At 62.0% G+C, this 15,814-nt stretch overlaps 3 protein-coding genes across 4 annotated transcripts; 1 reads left to right on the top strand and 2 right to left on the bottom strand.

Moving 5' to 3' along the window:
• Positions 1-194: 194 nt before the first annotated feature.
• CHLRE_16g677920v5 (uncharacterized protein) lies at positions 195-3,400 on the top strand. Of its 2 annotated transcripts, XM_043071343.1 has the most exons (6): positions 255-457; positions 520-657; positions 742-847; positions 969-1,092; positions 1,476-1,571; positions 1,776-3,400. In XM_043071343.1, exons 1-6 carry the CDS (start codon positions 350-352, stop codon positions 1,882-1,884), a joined length of 681 nt encoding a protein of 226 aa, XP_042916062.1. In that variant the 5' UTR covers positions 255-349; the 3' UTR covers positions 1,885-3,400. The 2 variants fall into 2 exon arrangements, with proteins under 2 accessions (XP_042916063.1, XP_042916062.1); XM_043071342.1 differs by having other exon boundaries at positions 195-457; positions 520-847.
• A 302-nt stretch (positions 3,401-3,702) lies between these two features.
• Positions 3,703-11,674, bottom strand: CHLRE_16g677950v5 (uncharacterized protein). Its single transcript, XM_043071344.1, has 18 exons — positions 11,398-11,674; positions 11,133-11,168; positions 10,779-10,910; positions 10,415-10,530; positions 10,070-10,128; positions 9,804-9,847; positions 9,229-9,363; positions 8,593-8,745; positions 8,107-8,313; positions 7,686-7,852; positions 7,337-7,425; positions 6,856-6,991; positions 6,508-6,596; positions 5,721-5,806; positions 5,486-5,533; positions 5,112-5,229; positions 4,792-4,897; positions 3,703-4,425 (listed from the first exon to the last, which is right to left on the bottom strand). Exons 1-18 carry the CDS (start codon positions 11,485-11,487, stop codon positions 4,164-4,166), a joined length of 2,073 nt encoding a protein of 690 aa, XP_042916061.1. The 5' UTR covers positions 11,488-11,674; the 3' UTR covers positions 3,703-4,163.
• A 128-nt stretch (positions 11,675-11,802) lies between these two features.
• CHLRE_16g678000v5 (uncharacterized protein) lies at positions 11,803-15,704 on the bottom strand. The gene is made up of 9 exons (XM_043071346.1): positions 15,666-15,704; positions 15,449-15,568; positions 15,036-15,267; positions 14,526-14,595; positions 14,102-14,139; positions 13,769-13,901; positions 13,414-13,562; positions 12,954-13,121; positions 11,803-12,698 (listed from the first exon to the last, which is right to left on the bottom strand). The coding sequence occupies exons 2-9, from the start codon at positions 15,532-15,534 to the stop codon at positions 12,609-12,611; spliced, it is 966 nt and encodes a 321-aa protein (XP_042916060.1). The 5' UTR covers positions 15,535-15,568; positions 15,666-15,704; the 3' UTR covers positions 11,803-12,608.
• Between the last annotated feature and the right edge of the window lie 110 nt (positions 15,705-15,814).

The raw sequence follows: 15,814 nt of genomic DNA, 5'->3' as shown, positions 1-15,814 counted from the left end.
TCACACGGTTGACAGTTGGGCTCCAGCTCGGGTGGGACTCACTCGGGAGCACACGCGGGCGGGGCGCAGGGGCGGCGGTTTGGAGCCCGTGTAGCGGCAAGGGGTGACACTGGTGGCGAGGGATGACATTGGTGGCGATGACACAGCAGCAGGCACGAACAGTATCAGCCGGGTGATAAACCGACCTACTAAATAACAGGCGGGGACAGTCACAAAAGCTCAAAACTTGACCAGTAACTTGCTAGAAACGGAAATTGCTATGCGCCGTGTGCCCAACGCAGCTGCTGTTTCTATGAGTCATGTGCGCTGTGTTGCATCTTTAAAGGGCAGCTGCGCCGTGACAGTCGCCATGCGGCCACGGACGGTCGCCTGTTGCCTGAGCCAAGCCTCGGGCAGCAGCGACGAGAGGTTTTACGAGCCCGCACTAAGCTTCCCCAGCGCTATCGGCAAGCCAGAGGTGTGATGAGCGTCGAGACGTGTTTGACGGACTAGAACGACGTCGCCTCTTGCGCACCGCAGGTGGACGCGGTCAAAGCCATGGTCCAGAACAATTTCAGCGATGAAGTTATCCTCAGCATACTCCAGGCCCTGGTGGCGAAGGCTGTCGCGCCTGTGAAGGACGAACTGGTGCTCCGCAACATGATGCTCAACACGCAGGTAAGCGAGCTCAACACCCAGGTGGGCGAGCCCAACACGCAGGTGGGCGAGCCCAACACGCAGGTGGGCGAGCTCAACACGCAGGTGGGCGAGCTCAACACGCAGGTGGCGCGCCTCCAGGGGGAGCTGAACCTCACCATGGCGCAGTACCTGAACATACTGGGCCTCCTCCACATGCGCGGCCTAATGGGTAAGCTGGGCGGCACCACCCGCGACCGCTCCACTTCCGCGCTTCTTAGAACCGAACTCCTCACAACGGAATGGTTGCCTGCTTGCGCAAACGTGGCCCCTTTCGATCGGCTGGCACGCAGAGTACATCCAGGACACGATGCACACGCGCACCAACGTGCAGTGGGACACGACCAAGGCGAAAGACTGCTGGCGCGCGTACCTGGGCGAGCGCAAGAACCTGCAGGAGTGCCTGAAGAAGAACAAGTAAGTGTGTGCGCCACGGGATCTGAGCTTGAGGAGCACCTGGGTTTGGGGCAGCAGAGCTGCAGCAGGCTTGTACCGGCAGGGCCGACCGACCTCGCGATGGCTGCTGTGCGTGTGCAGCACCGTATGTGTGGCAGGTTGCCCGTCTTTCCACCGAAGAGTCCCGATCGGGGCACGCGGTTGCGCCAGGGGCTTGCCGCCGCTCTCCCGCTGTGCTTATCCCCCTGTCTGAGGATTGGAGTGAAACCCCCTTCTCTCACACTCCACACACAAGCGCCCGCATGGATGGCTACCCCCGTCTCTCGCCCCCTGCCTCAGCCCAACGACAAAGGACGTTAACTAGCAGTGACACCCTGCGTGCCCTGGCGTTGTGCTTCGTGTAGCGTGAGCTCTACGGACGCTCCGGATGCGCTGACGAAGATGTACGGGACCCTGTCAACCGCAGTCTACGACTCACGGTCCCCGGAGGAGTACCAGCAGTGAGCAATTTTGAAGCGAGCCGTTAGCAAATGCGCGGTGGTCACAAGGGAGGTGTACCTCATGCCGTGTACCGTAACTGTCATATCAAGCTTACTAATGTATCGGTAACCTGCTAGTTTAGTACTGCATGGCTGCGACGTGGCTCCGCAGATGTTGTACCATCTTCCTGCACTAATGAGCTGACCCACCCATCCTGTGTACAGGACGAACACGAAGCTGTACATCGGCCCTCCGCTGCAGGACAGCCGGCAGCGCGCCATGATGGCGTGCCTGTGCAAGGACGTCAACGTGGCTTACGACTACCGGGTTTAAGGCATCGCTAGCTCTGCTCTTTCACGCATGCGTTCTGCTGTGTAGCATGAACTCATAGCGGGGGTGTCGCGTGGCGATTGCAGGCCGGGGCTTGTGGCAGATGTAAGGGCAAACTGGGAATGTACCGGTAACCGCAGGGGTATAGGTAATGCGTTTGTTACCTGGTAGCAGCAGCACTCCCGCAGATGTGCAATCGGCGGGGCTTCCGATGAACCAGCAGGCAGGCAACGACTGCAATTTCCCGAAAGATTCTAAACACGTTTTGTGATTTCGTTGTTGATACAATGTGAAGTTTGCCGGAGCGTGGGTAGGGGGAAAGGCACGATGCTTCGTGGCTGCGGTGTACATTGCATGCGCAGGGAAGTATCATGATGCAGTCAGACATGACAGTGGTAGTACCGTATGGCCAATTATCTTCTTCAATTTATCGAATGGCTTGCCACTAGCTGGCAGCTAGTCATACTGACGCCTCACTTGGTTGGCGACCTGCACTGTGCTGCCAGCTAGTGGCAAACCATTCGATAAATTGAAGATAATTGGCCATACGGTAAGAGCCAAGGGTGTGTGTGTATGCCGCCGTTGCGCACTTTCTGAGTGCGGCTGAACCTCGGGCCGTCGTGGCGGCGCGTTGCAAGGCGGCAGCGGCGCTGCTGGGCCCCGACAGCTGCTGCTGCAAGTGTGGCACCAAGGCCGCCAGGTACAGGCATGGCATGTGCGGCGCGTGCTACGAGTGGGTGCGCCGGCGCAAGTAGTGTGCAATTGTGTGTGTGAACTGCTGTCGTTTTGAGGGCCCACGGGCCGGCCGTTTATTTGCTGACTCGGATGCGACATTGCTCCGACGGCGGCTGTTGTTTTGAGGGCGCTCGGATGCGACCTGGCTGCCGTGCAAGCAAGCAGAGTACCGGTGAAGCCACTCGGGCCTAGATGCCCTCGCGCCCATGGACCCACTGCATGGTGCACTGTGCCACTTCTCACGCCTTGCCAGTGCTGGATTGGGAACTTGCCGCTGCTCACTTGTGTGCTGGCGCAGCCCATGTTCGTTCTCCTTCGGCACGCAGGCCGCTTGCGTGCCGGACTCGGACTGAGCCGCACTCAGTCATACAACCTGATTGGGACAGGGGTGCCCCTGGATTGGAATAGCCCAGCGACTGACCAGCTTGCCACAGGCACGCGGCATCCGTGCCTTCCGCTCGCGGCTGTTAGAGGTGCTAAAGCGCTGCGGGGTACGTGGGCTAGTGGTGAATGCCTTAAGTGCTGGTGGTCTGTGGACGGCTGGGCTTGGGCTGGGTTGTGCTCCATGTTAGGTGTACGACCGTTGGGCTGCGGCCTGCCAAACATTCAACGCCTGGACTCTGTTAAACCGTAATACCCACCTCGACTGGCTTTCGGCATGGCGTGGGTTGCCACGGCCTTTGCAACTGGATAGTGGGCCAACCGGGTACTGGCCCGCCCAGCATGCGTGTTACCAACCCTTGAGAGCCCTTCAGAGGCCTGTGCAGATCCCTCCAGAGGCTGAGCCTCTGAGCGGCTCTGAAACAGCCTGTGTCAGAAATGCCAGACCACCCTAGCAGCAGGAAGCCACTTCTTAGCTCTGGCTGCCTGCAAAGCAGCTGCAGGAGGACCTGAACCCCGACGCCTACTGCGCGCTGCTTGTCATACTGTCGCCCGGCCACTGCTTTGCTGCATTCTAACTGCATATTTTCTGCGGTTGCCTCTGGTGCTCATCCGTGGACGCTGGTCACCTTCCGCAGGTGCGCTGCGGCTCTGCATCGCGAGTGTGGCGTTGCGGTGTGTCTGTGTGGTGCTATCGCCTGGCCGGGCGCCCGAGCGTGAGGACTGCGCATCAGCAAACTTCCAGCCAGCCAGCAACTCGTCGGTACAGCAACTCCGGCGTTCGACCAGCCGCGCACGCCTGCCCTGCCGTTACGAATTGTTTGCCATCGTCTGGGGTCTGGGAATCAGCTGCACCCTGCGGACTTCACCAACCTGCCTTGACACTGTCCCATCGCACACGCTTACCGCGCGCTGCGCAAGGCGACCGAATTGCCGCCGCTGTCTAGTCCGTATAACTCCAAACCAAGCCGTCCGCCCTATCTCCATTCCACTGACAGCACTCAGCATCCAGCACGTGGCCGCTGCCCGCTGTTACTGTGCCACCCACATAACACCGCAACCTGCACACAACAACCATCCACTGTCACCACACAGACGCATGCACGCACAACCCCCACCCCACCCTTGTCAGCTCCACCTTTCTACCGCCAACAGCGCACGCACGTTCACAGCTTGGACTGCAGCGCTCCCGATGCCGACCCCGACCCCGACACCGACACCGACGGCGGCGCCAGCCCCACCGGCGGCAGCTGCTGGGGCAGCTGCACCACCACCTTGCCCACGCTGCCCCCGGCCTGCAGCCAGTCCACGGCGTCAAACACCGACTCCACCCCCACGAAGCGGCGTGGGTCCAGTGCCACCCGCAGCCGGCCCGCCGCCCACATGGCTGTCAGCTTGGACAGGTGCTCGCGGAACAGCGGCGCGTAGCTGGTGCGAGTGAGACGGGTTGCACAAGCGAGGGACAGGCAGAGAGGGTGAGGAGGTAATTACTGTGTCGTGAAGACGGAAACATTATTGGGGCTGGCAGACCTGCGTTCATGCACCAGTGCACCCTTTGGTCTGCTGCCCTAGCCGGACTCGCCTGAGCGGCACCCACATCAGGCTTGCCCCCTCGGTTGGCTTGCTTTGGGATCTGGAATGAACTCCGCTCACCCCACCACCCCCATATCATTTGGTGTACCCCTTGCCCAATACTCCATTTGGCGTTGTCAAGGAGCCCCCCCGTGATTGAATTGCTGCGTTCCACATGCACGGCTGTGTCCCAACCCACCCCGACGCCAGCCTCGCTCTCACCGCAGCAGGAAGAAGCCCACCGCCGCCGCGCTCTTCCACAGCAGCTTTTCCGCCAGACCCGGGTACGTGCCGGGAGCCCAGCCGCTGCCGTACGACGACATCATGCCTGAGGGAGTTAAGCCGCCCATGGAAATACGAAATACCTTACGGAGTGATTACATCACAGCGTACGGCGGTGCGGTATACGTTCAGCAGCCAGCACCCGGCCAATGCAAACACACAGGTCCTGCTTCAAGCACGGCACATTGCGCCCCGCACTCAGATGCTCAGTTGCCCACGAGTCAGTCAATCAAGCAAGTAAGCCTCCGGCTGGCACGCACCAATGATGATGACGCGGCCGCGGGTGGCCAGTGCGTTGACGGCCGTGTCAAACATGTCACCGCCTACCGACTCCCACACCACGTCCACTCCCTTGGGGTACTCGGACTTGAGCACCGCCTGAGGTCACGTGTGTCAGGGGATTGGAATGAAGCGAAGCGTCATCATGTGTACATGTGCTCAAGGGTAACGACAATGTTCGTGCTTGTGGTCACGCATTGGAGGATGAAGGGCCTGAGGACAGGACATGCTATGGAGGGGCGCGTGTGCTGGCCAGGAGGGAGGCCGGCTCCAATAGTGCAAATGCAGGGTTGCGCAAGCACACACGTAAGCACGCACACGCCCGTGCTGCCCCCCCCCACCCCACACACCGCACCTTGACTGACTCCCGCTTGTAGTCAATGACGCGGTCTGCGCCCAGCTCCTGAACCGCAAGTTAATCCCCGACAGGATAGATGGGCACGATAGATGGGCAGGTGACGAGGTTCAGGAAGAAAAGCCACAGCGCCGCATTCTCAATGCTCAACGCAGTAGCCACCTCAATTGCGATACAGAATGCAACGCTAAAACACGGCATCAAACCCATCTCCAGGTCTCCGAGGTGCACTCGCCTTGAGCAGCTGCGCCTTGTCGGGTCCGCCGCATGTAGCCACCACGTGGCACCCGGCGGCCTTGGCCAGTTGCACCGCGAACTGGCCTGCGCGACACGGGGCGCGTGCAATGGAATGTGTGTGTGTTGGTGCACGCGCGTGCCAGGCGCAAGTGTGTCTCCTCTGTGCACGCTGGACCGTAACCGCGCTGCAGGCCCTCTCGGCCGTGTCGCAGGTACCCCGGCCTGTTGAAGTCTAGAGGAAAAGCGCCCACCCCACACGTCTGGGGTGCATTACTTCCTCTGTAGTTCTCGGGGTATATGAGTGCTGATCGCTCCTCAACACTCCCCCTCGAGCAGCACTCTATAGCTAGCTCTCTTTGTCCGGGTACCTCTCTGGTTTCCGCGCCACTCTTGCCGGAATCGACCTCACTTCACTCGTGTAGGCTCGAACCCGCGACCTCCGCGCAGCTTAGCCCTCTATAGTGCTAGAACTCCCCCCTGCCGCCGCACTCAGATCCGGCGCAGTAACGGGGAATTGAAATCGAGACCTCTCGCGCAGGGCCGCGTTAGCGGGGCTCATAACCTGTTGAAGTCTAGAGGAAAAGCGCCCACCCCACACGTCTGGGGTGCATTACTTCCTCTGTAGTTCTCGGGGTATATGAGTGCTGATCGCTCCTCAACACGGCCCACCTGCCCCCATCGCGCCGGCCCCGGTCGTGACAGGCCCTTCGTACCATTTCCACGATCCCTGTGTCTGCACCACGCTACACTCCCGGGCGCCCGTTGCCGGCCGCCGCCCGGCTCACCTGTGCCGCCCGCCGCCGCCGTGACCAGCACCGTCTCTCCGGGCTGGATGCGGCCCGCCTGCTCCAAGGCAATGGAGGCCGTGAGGCCGCTGCGGGGCGGCGCAGGAGAGAGAGGACAAGCAGCTCAGCAACACGCCGCTCTTACCGCTGAGCATCTTCTCGATCTCGTCAAGCCCCGGTCAAGGAGAACATGGGAAGACAACACGCAGGAGCATACACGCGCGTGTGTATCGCCTTCCCTTCTTTGCCCTCCGCCAGCCCTCCTTACCCTCTGCTCACTCTGCGCCATCCCAACCATGACGCTCACAGGCCACCGCCAGTTCGCCACCCCAGCTCCCCGCCACGCACCTGGTCAGCAAAGCCACCAGCTCCGGCGCCACGCACGGCACGGGCAGTGCCGTACGCGCCGATTCAATGCCGTACTCGCTGAAGGAGCCGTACGACAGAGCCGCCACGCAGTCGCCGGGGCGGAAGCCCTTGACGTCTGAGGAAGGCAAGGGGGTCACGAGTGTTTACGGGTGCTACTCTGTGCAATCAGCAGCCATATACCTAACCCTAACGACGGGGCGTAATAAAGAAGATCGGGTCAGCGCTTTTCCCTCACGCTTACGCATGTTCAACAATGTGGACGAGAGCCGGGGTGGGGCGGGGCGGGGCACCAGTTGGGTCTCGATTGCGTGGTTGAATGCGTTTCCGGTATCAGAAGCAGATGCTGACAAGTTGTTCAATACGGGCTAGAGGCATTGTCCCACAACCTATCTTTCATTAAGCCGGCACACGCACACGGCACCACGCACACGCACTTGCCCGCCTGCCCCCACCCCCTCACCCGGCGCCGCCGCCAGCACCACATTCACGGACTCGAACCCCGAGTCGTAGGGCAGCTTGGATTGCGCCTCAGCCTTGCTGGCGTGGTAGCTGCAGGGAGTGAAGATGCGGGGGCGGAGGTCGGTGCAGAGGTAGGGTAGTTAATTCCAGGCGTCAAGGCAAGGCAACCAAATGGGGTCCAGCAGGCAGGGCTCCGCAGGTTTAGACTTCGGTCAGGATGCGATAAGCGAAGGGAGGAGGTGGTTTAATCAATGAGCGTCAGACGGCAGGTGCTGGGCCACGTGAACAGAAACCCGGATAGCCTGTAAAGAAGATGAAAGCTCGTAGTAAGTTCCCCAACCGTCGCTCACCGCCCGGAGCTGTAGTTGACGTCAGAGGCGTTGACGCCGGCGTACACGCGGCGCACCAGCAGCGCGCCCGCAGGCAGCGCCGCCGGCAGCTGTGCAGGCGGCGGCAGCGGCGCGGCCACCAGCCGGGCAGCTTCCCGGAACTTGGAGCTCAGCTGCGTGATCACGATCTGCAGCGGGATTGGGCATTCGGGGTTGAGTAAAGGATTCGCAGAGTTGGTTAGGCGGAGCGGCACATTGGGGAGAGGAGGAAGGTGCAGGAGGGCCTCTTGCATTGCGTGGCTAATGCAGCACGCACGGCACAGGTGTGCTGATCATAGCACACACTACGTACCATGCCGTCTGTGTTTCGGCCCCACACGCATGCAGCCTGCACCCAGCCGCGTAACATGAAAGCCCCGGATTGCCACGCTCCGCGCCGCACCTTCTTGTACTCCCGCGGAAGGCCGCCGGACGCCCACGCCGCCAGCGCCTGCCGCTGCACCTCCGCCGCTGCCGCGTCCTGCTGCCGGCCGCCGCCCTTGCCTCCTGCCGCCCCGCCGCCGCCGCCGCCAATTGTCTTGCCGCCGGCTCGGCCCGCGTACGGCTGCACCAGCGACCTGTCCTGGCGTATGAGGACCACTGCCCCAGGCTGCACGCAGCACAACGCGAGGGGCAACGGCAGCGGCGGCAGGTGACGTGCGCGATGGGACAGTTGCAAGGCAGGTTGGTGAAGTCCCCTAGGGTGCAGCTAATTCCCAAACCCCAGCAGATGGCAAACAAGCGGCGGCAGGTGATAACACATTAGCACTGAAAGTGGACGAGCCGAAACGGGTCAAGCACGGGCTGCTGAGTACCCAGGCAGCAGCCTCGCCCCAGCCTGCAGGCCGCAGTACCGGTACTGCATCGGCGGTACGGCGGCACCACACACCTTGTACTGCGCCGCGCCCGCGCCCGCAACGGCGCCGGCTCCTGCCGCGCTGCCGCCCTGCGTCAACATGTCCACTGCCACCCCCGCCACGAAGGCGGGCGGCAGCAGCTGAATGTCCAGGGAGCCCAGCAGCCGTTTGGCGGTCTCGGGATCCTGGGGGTGCGTGGGTTAATGTGTTAAGACACGGTGCTAAGAGCTCCCTGCTGTACGCACACACGCAATCACGCAATCACGCATTCACGCATTCACGCACACGCGCACACACACACACACACCTGCTCTATTTCCCTTTGCCACAACCACCCACACAAAGGCGCAAGCCCATTTCGCACGAAGCAGGTGCGCGGCACCCGGCTGTTGCCCGGTCCCACGCACTGCCCGTACCTGCTGCGTGATCTGTGCCAGTGGCAGGCACACGGGTGCAGGCACGTCGCTGCCACCACCACCCACCTACATCCCAACGCTGACGCAGCCCCCCGCGCTACGGACACAGCAACACGACACAAGCCGAATGCCGCATCCCACGTGCCATGCGTGCACGCATGACACACACGTACACACACATACACACACATGTACGGTACGTGCACACAAGCACGCGCTCTCAATGACAACACGCGCCTCCACCCTACCCACCTGTTTGACCATCTGGGTCACCAGCGGCGTCTCCACGAACTCGGGGCACAGCGCCATGAGGCGGATGCCGCCGCCGCCGCCGGGCCGGTTCGCCAGCCCCCGCGCCGCCGAGCGCACGAAGTGGGCCACACCCGCCTGCAGGTGTGGGGAACGTGTGCGCGTAAGGAAGTCACAAGGCCGGAGTGATGGCGCCAATTTGCGTATCTGGTGACTGTGCATGCTGGCGGCATGCGGGCCCCACACCTTAAAACTTGTTAGCTAATTCAAACGGAAATCTAAGGGCCAGAGATATGGCGCCAACTTGCGTGATCAGGCCTATTTAATGACACTGCATGCTGGCGGCATGCGGGCCCCACACCTTGAACTTTTGAGCATACCCAAACGCAAATCTAGAGTACTTGCTCCAGGTGCAGCCCTCTAGCATCCGATATTGATAGACAACCGGCATGTCAACCTGTCGACCACACGCACACACCACACACACACACACACACACACATGCACACATACAGCACACAAACACATACACACGCACACACACCGGGACACACGCGACACTGCACCGGGCCCCGCACCTTTGCCGCCGCGTACACGGGTGCCACAGGCATGGGGAAGATGGCTGCGGGCGGGCGAGCGCCAGGCACGTCGTGTGGGCGCATTGCGTCGAGAGCGAGCGAGCGGGCAGGACGGACGGGTGCACACGCGGTGTGTGCATTACAGGAGGGCCATAGGAAGAGGCTGGTGCGTGGTACGGCCATAGCCGATGCAGCCTGCCGCACGCACGCACGCACGCACGCACGCGCGCACGCGCGCACCAGGTGTCCCGTCACCCCGTTCTCACCTCCCGCCGAGGCCACTGCCAGAATGGACCCGCCGCCACCCATCACCTCCACCGCCGCCCTGTGTTGCACACAGAGGTACCGTGCGGTGTTGGTTCTGGTGATGCTGTTGGTGATGTGGTGCTGGTGGCGGTTTAAAGTCATGTAGGTCAGCCCACGACGGCAGGTATGCCTCCCTGCCCCAGCCGCCCCTACTTTTAAGATGCCCCCCACCATGTGTCCCTTCCCAAGCACACATTACCCACCCCACCCCGCCCCGCCGCGCCCCGCCTCGCCCCGCCTCGCCCCGCCCCGCCACGCCACACCACGCCACGCCACGCCCCGCCACGCCACGCCACGCCACGCACTTGACGCCGTACAGCACCGCCGTGAGGTCGACATCCAGAGTGGTCTGCCACTGGGTGGTGTTGGACGGGTCGAAGAAGGAACCCCGCTCGCCGATGCCGGCGTTCAGAACCACGGCCTGTGGCAGTGGTCGGCATTACACGAGCCATGTTCCGTATGCTGGGGTATGATCCAATGCTCGGGCAATAAGACGTGCTTGCTGTGCTGTGTAGCTTTGCTTTGCGTTGTGTTGTGTTGTGTTGCATGTGGGTTGGCGTCGTTTGGTCAAGAGTGCAGGAAGGAGGACGCGGCGTGGTGGGCCCCGGGAGGCTCGTTCCATCGTAATACGCACGCTGGCACGCTTGCAGCGCATGCGCACACGCACACCTGCACAGAGCCGAATTCGGCCACGTGTTGTGCGAATGCGGCCTTTTGCGCCGCTGCGTCGGTCACATCCAGTCGGGCGGCACGAATGGCGATGCCGGTCGCGGCGCTGTTGCGGCTGGTCAGGTCGCGTGCCTGCGCCGTGCGGCGGTAAAAGTGAGGGTGATAAAGGCGTGGGCAAACGGTGGAACCGCGGGGGGAGGGGATGCAAGGGGTGGTGGTGCAAGGGGTTGTCAATCAACTTGGCCGCGTTGGCGGTTGTTCCTCTTGACCTGCTGCCTCCCGCTGATCCAGTCTTCTCATCCCTCTATGTGTAAATTGCATCCAGCCTACCATCCACCATCCACTGGTCCTTACCGTTGAGCGCAGCGTAGCTTCGTCCAGGTCCAAAAGCTGTGGTGGGGTTCGGGGCCAAGGGGTGAACGCAGACGCGAGGTAGGGGCCAGGGAGGGCACGGCAGGTTAGCGACTTGGCTTTTGTCAAATCATTTCATATCATGTAAATACGCAAGCTCCAAGCTTGTATGGACCTGCCTCAGCGCGGAACGGAGCTCACCATGCTGTCGCTGTTCCGTTTTGGCCCCCGCAGCGACCCAGAAGCAAGTACCTGCTGCCAGACTTACCGTAAGATTGTAGCCCTTGGCAGCAAGCGCGTCAGCCACAGCGCGCCCGATGCCGCTCGCAGCTCCCGTCACTATTGCGGACGGTGCCATCTGTTTCAGCTAATATAACTCGTGACTATCTTTTACAAGGCAGGAATGGCTGTGAGGCATGCGCGGTGTCTCCGCTGAATTCCCTGCCGGGCGTCGGTTGGGTGACGTGCAGACGGGTGGCACGCTTGCACGATTTACCGCTGCACTGCCGTTCTCCTTTTTCACTTACTGCAGGGTGCGATATAAATCCATGATGGATTGATGGGACGAGATTGGAGGGGTTTTCGGATATGCATGCCTACCAGATGCAGCCGTGCAGCACGTGAGCACGGCAGAGAGTCCCGAACCGCGGGCAAGGTGGCGGTGTGCGGGCCTCTCACTACACGGTTTGCTTGTGTCTTCCTCCTTGGCTTGCTTGTTACAGGCAAGGTTCCAGAGTGCCGTCTTCTGCAGTTCGGCAGGTCATGACAACCCGGCCCGGAGCAACGATGCCGCCCACTCTCCATGATGCACGCCATTCCATCAGTGCGCGAGCTTGCGTGTGTACCAAGTACTTCGCCTTTGTCTCTCCTTTCTATGTCTTGCGCGCAGGCGGGCAACGTGCGCTGCGCATTTAAGCGTCATGCCTCACGAAGTGAACATGATGCACACTACCGCACGAAAGCTGCTGAATTGTCATGGTACATGTCGTACTTCACTAGTACCGTAGGAGTTCTTCTCTCTCCCCCGCGTGCTCTCCACGGTCGTCGAAGCACGAGAATCGCCATCAACCTCAATGTTGGTGTTACGGCATGTCCATTTCGTACTTGTTGACTCGCCACGTAAACCAAATCACCCGCGCACTACCACAACAGGCAGCCGCCCTTATTTGCGCCCGGCCGTACAGCGCAAGCCCCCCATCACCAACCCCACCAACGCCCAACTCTTCTTCTCAAATTCATCACCACCACGCTGCTTTATTGCACCTGCAATACCAATGCTCCACCACAGCACAGCATCCAGCACTCCGTTGCCCGGCGGCTGTCGCCTCACATCGCTGCCGCTGCCGCCCGCGCGCCCCACGAGGCGCAGCAGCCTCCGCCGCTGCCTTCCCTCCCAGCTCCCTCCGCCCCCCTGCCAGTGCTGCTGCTGTCATCGTCCTAGCTCCACGTGTCATCGTAGCAGCTCTCCTAGCAGCACCCCTAGGCTGCGGCCTTCTGGGTGCCCAGGATGCGCGCCAGGGTTGCGAAGGACATGCCGCCCACCACGTTGTTCGCTCCGCGGATGACCGCCTGAGTGGGCGGGGGGTTCGGTGCGGGTGGCGGGCAAGGCAGTTGCGGGTACGAGTCAGGAGTGCATCAGTCAAGCACGAGGGCGCATAGCGCTCTGTTGCTGCACGCATTGACTGCAGCGTCGTACCGTCATGCGCTGTCATTCAAACGCAACCCGCCTCCACGCATTTGTGCACTGGCCTTGCCCTTCCCCGTCCTTCATGGGCGGACATGCCTCCTCCTCCCTCCCTTCCCCTCCTCCCTCTCCCCCCTCACCTGGTACAGTCGGAACAGCCCCACGGGCATGACCTTGACCAGCCCTGCGTCCAGCCCGCCCAGCGCCTGGTAGCGGATGTTGGAGGACACGCCCATGTGCACCGCCCACGTGAAGGCGTTGGCGAACACGTTGGGCGGCTCGTTCTGGGTGGTGAAGCTAGGGTCCACCTGGGGGACGGAGGTAGGGGGATGGCGGGTGACGGTGGATTGCGAGGTTAGGGCAGTGGGAACAGCGGTGCGTGGGTGCGGGTAAGAGAGGGTGCATGGGTGGGCGGGGGAGGATCGGCGGCGGTGCACGAGTACGTGGCTGAGTCGGCGGGAGAAAACCTTGCCCGGAAGCCCGAAACCCTGACTCCCCCGCCCCTCCTCAGCCCGTCCTAAGCGTTGGGTTCGGTTGGTATCTACAACCCTCCCCCAGTCCTCCTAAGCCCCTCCCCCAGTCTTCCTCCCCACCACCCACCTTCTTGCGCAGCTCCAGCAGGCCGTTGCTGAGGCTGGTGCCCACCACGCCCGCGAAGAAGCCAATGACCGCGAACACCGCGCCCTTGTACACCAGGTTGGTCAGCCGCTGCACGGGGCTGAAGGGGCCGGCCTCGAAGCAGTTGCCGCCTGAGGTGGTGATGGTGGGCGGGTGGAGGCATAGGTGGATGGGGGTTTACAATGCATTTGGGACGATAAATTAGGAGTTCGGGCTGGGGCTTTGGTTGCAGGCAGCCGCCTCGGCCTCCAGCCCAGTAATGGCTGCCCCTACTCGTGTAACCCCGTTCCCGCCTCCTGGTTGGACTTGACTCCTGCTCCAATGCCCCGGGCCTCACCGGGCGCGCCCCAGGCCTTGAGGTAGTGGTCGCCAATGAGGCGTGCAACCAGCGGCGTGGCGGCGGCGCTGCCGGCGGCGGCGGCGGTGGGCGCCAGCAGGTACATGATGGTGAAGTTCATGATGGAGCCAACCTGAGGAGGAGGCGAGTGAGGCGGAGGAGGGAGGTGGGGCGGAAAGGGGGGGGGGCGTCAGGAAGCGGGCAGGAGATGCTGGAGGCAACTCGGGCATTGACTGGATCCGGGAATGGGCCGTCAGTCAACTGATCCCAGCTGCCAGCGCCGCAAAGGGCCGCCAGAATCGCCCGCTCGCCCGCCCGCCCACCCGCTCTCACCACCAGGGTGGCGAAGATGAGATCCAGCTCGTTCAGGCCTGTGTGGGTGTGCGTAAATGCATAGGTGTCTGTGGGCAGGCCGAGAGCTGGCAGGGCAAGCCCCACCGCCGGTCCGTTAGGAGCACATATGCGCACATGCACCCGCGTGACCGCATGCGCAACTTGGATCCAGACTGGTGCAGTCAGCGCACCATCCCGCCGGACAGATGGGGACAAACGGCGACACACTGATGACTCTCCCGGGCCCACCACCCCGTGCAAGCGCAAACACCCTTCCCCCCGCGTCTTCTTCTCCTTCACTCTGCAATCCCCCTTCCAATTTTCTCAATCCGTTACTCCGTCTCTAATAAACCCGTCGTCCCCACAGGCACGATGCAAACACCTGCCCCGCCTCTGCCCCACCACAGCCCGCACGTGTGCTCACCCCAGTTGGGTCGCGCGCTCATGTCGCCGATGACGCACGCGCCCACACCGATCACCTGCTCCATCAGCACCTGCACGTGTTCGTGTGTGAGCGTGTTCAGGATGAGTGGTGCGTGCGGTTAAAGAGCACAAGGAAAACATAGTGCGTGTGTGTTTGTGTGTTTAGGATGTGTGTGGTGTGTGTGTGTGTGTCTGTGTGTGTATATGGTGTGAGGGCGCGCGCGCGGTCGTGGGGGCGAACGTCGTGGGCGGACGTGTACGGTAGCTTGGAACACTGAACTCGGGTCGCCGTGTGGTAACCCGGCAGAGCTGAGTCCCCGCCGGCCGCCGCAACAGCGGCCAGACCCTCCTCTCCGAGCCTTTCAGCCTCAAAGCCAACAACAACCAAGCCCCCTCGTGCAGCCTCACGCAGCCCCAAGCCCCACCCATACCTCCATACACACGGGTCTGAAGGGTTGCTATGCCCCAATGCCCTCTGCGCCACCCGATCCCCAAGCCAGCCTCCTTGCACCTTAATGGGAAACTCGGAATCGTAAGCCACGCGCTCCTCCCAGCCTCGGAACAGGCCGCCCTTCTGGGGGCCCTTGTCGCCCGAGTTGTGGCCGTCATCGCCCTTGCCCTTGCCGTCGCCATCACCGCCACCGCCACCGCCACCACCGCCGCTGGGGCCCTTGCCCGCACCGCCGTCACCGCCGCCCGAGGCGAGCGCAGCCACGTAGCGCGAGGTGCGCGGCTGGATGCGCCTGCAAGAGGGGTTAGCGAAGGGGGCGAGCGGTGTCGGTCACTGGGGGCGAGAGTTTGACCGGGCGCAGGTGCCTGCTGATGCTCGGGGTGTTGCACTCAGACATCTAGGCGCGTCGAACTTTCGCCGCAGACAGCAACGCGGCTTTTCAAGCGTTGAAGGTCGCGAACCATTTCACTCACCAAGCCGGCAGCGAGACTGGCGCCCGCGGCAGCCGAGGGCTTGCTTGGAGGCGGGCGGTTCGTCGCGTCAAAGCCCCAGAGTCCATGTTCAATAATGCAGGGCGCAGCGGCGAAAATGGCCTAGTTGCAACAGGAAATACGCGCAACACGCAAAGATCAAGCGTGATTCAGACGGCGCCGAACTCGACAAGAAAGTTTGCGGCGTCAGGCACTCAACTGAGTCGATGTTCGCAGTAAGTCGTGACCCTTTTGGACGATTTCTATGCACAGGACGCGGGAGGGCAGCAAAATTTCGAGGTTTTCAATGGCGCCCCATGCGTGTTTCGGGCTTCAGTGCACATTCGCCACACATGTATCTTGCTTCTT

Source organism: Chlamydomonas reinhardtii, chromosome 16, assembly GCF_000002595.2.
Source record: "Chlamydomonas reinhardtii strain CC-503 cw92 mt+ chromosome 16, whole genome shotgun sequence".
Taxonomy (NCBI): domain Eukaryota; kingdom Viridiplantae; phylum Chlorophyta; class Chlorophyceae; order Chlamydomonadales; family Chlamydomonadaceae; genus Chlamydomonas; species Chlamydomonas reinhardtii.
This window is presented reverse-complemented; position numbering and strand designations above follow the sequence as displayed.